This window comes from Osmerus mordax, chromosome 9 (genome assembly GCF_038355195.1).
Source record: "Osmerus mordax isolate fOsmMor3 chromosome 9, fOsmMor3.pri, whole genome shotgun sequence".
NCBI classification, from domain to species: Eukaryota; Metazoa; Chordata; class Actinopteri; order Osmeriformes; family Osmeridae; genus Osmerus; species Osmerus mordax.
The window spans coordinates 11,207,379-11,212,131 of NC_090058.1; the positions used below are offsets into that span (position 1 = coordinate 11,207,379).

A 4,753-nucleotide genomic window follows, 5' to 3' on the forward strand; every position below is an offset into this window, starting at 1 on the left:
GAAGAAGTGATTGTGGGCGGATTGTGGTCCTCTTGGCTCTCATCTACAAAGCAACCAAACCTTCTAATTCTAAAATTAATACATTCTAACACGTTTGTATCATATCATGTGTTAGATATTCATATTCGTATTTTCCAGGTAAGAAGCTGTCAGACATTCAGTATTTGTGGACGATTTCTGATTGCTATTTATCATGCACAGTAGCTAGCTAGCTAGAACTAGCTTGCCAAGACTCAACAGAACAGACATGTCCGACCCTGGCGCCTGGGAGGCGGCAGTAAATAGGCAATAAAACCGCTTACTGGCCTGCTTGCTTGCTAGCTAGCCAGAAAGTTATCAACAGACACAGCAAATTGCGCAATGCAACCCTTTTATTTTACATTTGGCATCTACAGCAGTTTTTAGTCATTGTGTTTATGCATATCGTACTACTGTACCTATAATACAGGGTACTATTGCTAGCTAGTATTACTATATCTTCTCTTTTTTTTGCAATGCTAGCTTGCATTTAAAACAAGATATGCTGCATTGGCTTACACTGATCAACTAGCATATCTAGCTTATTTAGCTTCCTTGTCAACCATTGACTTAGTTCATCACGATCGCATGATATTGTATTTTCCGAGGTAACGTTAGCTAGTAAGTTACATTAGTATTCCCTTGGTTGTGCTTTCAGGGTGTTCAGAGAAATCGGACGGGCGATGTTTGAGTCTACTGGCAAAGCATAGTACCAACCCATCCTCATCACTACAAGTAAGACACGGGCATTGTTTTACTGTTACATTGGTTTGCTTTTGCTCATCTCCACGAGCCCAGTTTTAATGTACTCTCCAAAACACCGACTGACTGCACTTATTTGCGATGATAGAACTGGTGTCCCTGGTGCATGAGGGGAAATGTGATTATACCGTGACATCCTCTGTCTGCAGTGCATACACCCCTCGCCCCACCTCTCCTCTCAACAGTGCAGTGAACCAAATGGGTCATTGCGCCGTCCATGTCCTGCTTCTCCTGCTGCTACAGATCCAGCAGATATATGCTGAGGGTATGGCTCTGTGTCTGTCTTTCATCTCTGTCTTTCATCTCTGTGTGGGTCTGACTGTCTGTGTGGGTCTGACTGTCTGTTGGTCTGACTGTCTGTGTTTTTCTGTCTGTCTGTTGGTCTGACTGTCTGTGTTTGTCTCACTGTCTTTGTGTCTGTTTCTGTGTTTTTGGTCTATGTCTGGCTGTGTTTGTGTCTGACTGTGTTATTAGGTCGGGCTGTTTTGGGTTTCTACCCTCCCTCTCATCTCCCCCCCCCCATCCTCCCTGTCACCCCTAGATGGGCAGCTGGAGTGTGTGTGTGAGGGCCGGAGCTGTCTCCAGACCCCCCAATGCCGGGGTTCCCAGTGCTACTCGTCCGTGACGATGAGCAGCGACGGGGCCGTGTTCAGCCGCGGCTGCCTGCAGGGCCTGGAGCAGAGCCGCCTCATCTGCTCCACGGCGCCCTCTCTCCGGCACGCCATGCACTGCTGCTCCCAGCACATGTGCAACGGCAACGCCACCGCCGACTCTCTGCTGCCTCTGCTGCTGTCCGGTAAGAACTGCTGTTTTCGGTGTATGTGTGTGTGGGGGGGGGGGGGTTCTGGTGTATTTGTAACACAGAAAACATCTATGTCATTTTGTTACATTTTCTCCTTCCCCTCTGTCTTTCTCCCCCCACCCTCTCTCTCCCCGACCTTCTACCCTCCTCTTTTTGTCTCTTCCCCCCCCCCAGCCCCTGAGGGCGAGCCAGAACGGTACCGTATGGAGACCCTGGCGCTGTTCGTGCTGGGCCCAGTGGTGATCCTGGCCCTGCTGTCCGTGCTGTCTGTGCTGGCCTGCAGGAGGCTGCACCACGGACGCCTCCATAGGCTGCAGGAGTTTGACCCCGAGCAGAGCGCCATCGATGGCCTCATCACCTCCAACGTGGGGGACAGCACCCTGGCGGTACAGAGAGATAGATATATGGGATTGATACTGAAAGGAGAGAGAGAGAGAGAGAGAGAGAGAGAGAGAGAGAGAGAGAGAGAGAGAGAGAGAGAGAGAGAGAGAGAGAGAGAGAGAGAGCATGTGGGGAGATGGATGATGGAGGGGTTCCCACTTTTGCTTGTTGTCATAAGGTTTTATTCAAAAGCTTAGCTTGATGGTCACATTCTGCTGAGCCTTGTAAGCCTGGCCCTGGGCCTGCAGGGGTCTGGAGTGATGACCTGTCTGTATCTGTCCAGGACCTGTTTGACCACTCCTGTACGTCAGGCAGTGGGTCCGGCCTGCCCTTCCTGGTCCAGAGAACCGTGGCCAGACAGATCAGCCTTGTGGAGTGTGTGGGTATGTAGCAACACCACATCTTGAAACCTGACCGCTGATGCCTCAGAGTGGCATCGGCAAGGGCTCATGGTTAGCTAACACTTTCAACAGAGTCTGTTAGCATCAGCTGGATAGTCGATTTCACCAGCAGCTTTAATTGCAAACAGGAAATAAACTATGTAAACAGGAAGTAAACCCTCAAAGATGTGTAGCGGGTAACTATGCCCGTTCCTGTCCCCTCCCCAGGTAAGGGGCGGTACGGAGAGGTGTGGCGCGGGCAGTGGCAGGGAGAGAACGTGGCCGTGAAGATCTTCTCCTCCAGAGACGAGAGGTCGTGGTTCAGAGAGACCGAGATCTATAACACCGTCCTCCTCCGACACGAAAACATACTGGGTGAGAAACATACTTCCCTGTTCTTCCTCTGTCCATCTAGAACATGGCTACCAGACAGAGCTGGTGGAGGCAACCCTGGCCTATGACTCACCGGTAATAACTGGAGGAAGCAGTATGTTGGAGAATTGAGTCTGTCGGTCTGTCCGTAGAGTAGATGTCCCTCCTTTTCTTGCACTTATTTTCTGTCTTCTTCCCCTGTCACCTCCCTCCCTCGCTCCTCCTCAGGCTTCATGGCGTCCGACATGACGTCCCGCAACTCCAGCACCCAGCTGTGGCTCATCACCCACTACCACGACAACGGCTCGCTCTACGACTACCTGCAGCGCGTCGCCGTGGAGACGGCGGAGGGCCTGGCCATGGCGGCGTCGGTGGCGTGCGGCCTGGTGCACCTGCACACGGAGATCTTCGGCACGGAGGGCAAGCCGGCCATCGCCCACCGCGACCTGAAGAGCAAGAACGTCCTGGTCACCAAGGAGCTGCGCTGCTGCATCGCTGACCTGGGTCAGTCGTCCTGTCGACCAGACGGGCTCCCCCTGGTGCCCCCGGGGGGTCCATCCATCCGTCTGTCCGTTTAATTGTGTTGTGCACTCGGCCCATCCGCCCATCCTTTTATGCATCCAAGCCTATATTTATCCACCCATCCCTTCTTTTCCCTAGCCACCTGTCCCTCCGCACATCCTGTCTATTTCTCCTCTGTATACTTACAATTGAGTTGACTCCTCTCCCCCTCTCCCCCTCTCCAGGCCTGGCAGTAACCCACTCCCAGTCAGACAACCTGCTGGATGTGGGCAACAACCCCAAGGTGGGCACCAAGCGCTACATGGCTCCGGAGGTGCTGGACGAGTCCATCCAGACGGACTGCTTCGACGCCTACAAGAGGGTGGACATCTGGGCCTTTGGGCTGGTGCTGTGGGAGATCGCCAGGCGCACGTATAGCAATGGTGAGGGTCGGTTCAATTCACTTCAAAGGAATCCCAGGGGGAAATCCCGGTGGTCTGAGGCAGAGCCGTTTCAAGCACTTGGTTTCAGCTCCGCTCCCATCTACGGTGAACATCCAGGACTTGGGAGGGCAAAGAGAGAGGCACTCGATAGGCTTTTACTGTGAAGCACTTCTAGTACTTGTTCGAAATGTGCTCTGTCAATCTATGCGACTGACGGGATTGATGAGCCGCAGTTTCCTTCCTTATTGGCAAACGGGTTGACCTCTGACCTCTGTCTTCACCCAGGCATCGTGGAGGAGTACAAGCCTCCGTTCTACGACCAGGTGCCGAGCGACCCCAGCTTTGAGGACATGAGGAAGGTGGTGTGTGTGGAGCAGCAGAGGCCCTTCATCCCCAACCGCTGGTTCTCAGACCCGGTACGTATCGGAGTGATGCCCTCTGCCCCCTGAACTGGGGCCCGAGTTGTCCCTGTGCCACCTGGGATCGGAGGGCCCGTGTCTCGGCCCTTGTCGAAGGGTCTCTCTCACAGCGGCCGTCACGTTGGTGAACCTGCAGGATTTCTCATCAAACACTCTTTCTGTTCCTTCTCCCTCTCTTTCCCTCCTCCTCTCTCCTGCTTCCTTCTCTTTTCCCCCCCTGCCTCCTCTCCCCACTCCTTCTCTCTCCCCCTCCCCTCTCCCCCCCCCCTAGACGCTGTCAGCGCTGGTGAAGCTGATGAAGGAGTGCTGGTACCAAAACCCGTCGGCGCGCCTCACGGCCCTGCGCATCAAGAAGACCCTGGACAAGATCCACAGCTCCCTGGAGAAGGGCAAGGAGTCTTGAAGAGCGAGTAGGAGGGGGGGAAATCCCCCCCCCTTTTTTCTTTTCTTCTACTCCCCCCCACCCCCCCCCCCCCCCCGCCTTTCCCCTGCCACTTCCCCACCACCAGGACCTGACCGCTGCTCCTGCTGCTGCTACTACTGGACAGGAACCTGTTGATGTCGTCATGGTCACCGCGCTGGACTGTAACTGTGTTACATGTAGACTGTTTTGAAATCCGTGGCATTCTGTACCGTACTCTGCTTCAGTGCCCTCAAAAGGACTGCTCTGGTTTA

At 53.8% G+C, this 4,753-nt stretch overlaps 1 protein-coding gene across 2 annotated transcripts in view; it reads left to right on the forward strand.

Moving 5' to 3' along the window:
- The window catches only part of acvr1l (activin A receptor, type 1 like), a 5,358-nt gene continuing 605 nt past the window's right edge, over positions 1–4,753 (forward strand). The window contains exons 1-11 of one of the 2 annotated variants that reach the window (XM_067242656.1): positions 1–138; positions 677–753; positions 930–1,045; positions 1,322–1,576; positions 1,757–1,968; positions 2,247–2,346; positions 2,572–2,718; positions 2,944–3,219; positions 3,462–3,659; positions 3,945–4,075; positions 4,350–4,753. The exon at positions 4,350–4,753 is cut by the window's right edge and continues 605 nt beyond it. In XM_067242656.1, coding sequence (XP_067098757.1) covers positions 979–1,045; positions 1,322–1,576; positions 1,757–1,968; positions 2,247–2,346; positions 2,572–2,718; positions 2,944–3,219; positions 3,462–3,659; positions 3,945–4,075; positions 4,350–4,481 — 1,518 coding nt within the window. In that variant the 5' untranslated portion in view covers positions 1–138; positions 677–753; positions 930–978 and the 3' untranslated portion in view covers positions 4,482–4,753. The remainder of the gene's footprint in view (positions 139–676; positions 754–929; positions 1,046–1,321; positions 1,577–1,756; positions 1,969–2,246; positions 2,347–2,571; positions 2,719–2,943; positions 3,220–3,461; positions 3,660–3,944; positions 4,076–4,349) is intronic. The other variant, XM_067242657.1, reaches the window with a different exon arrangement.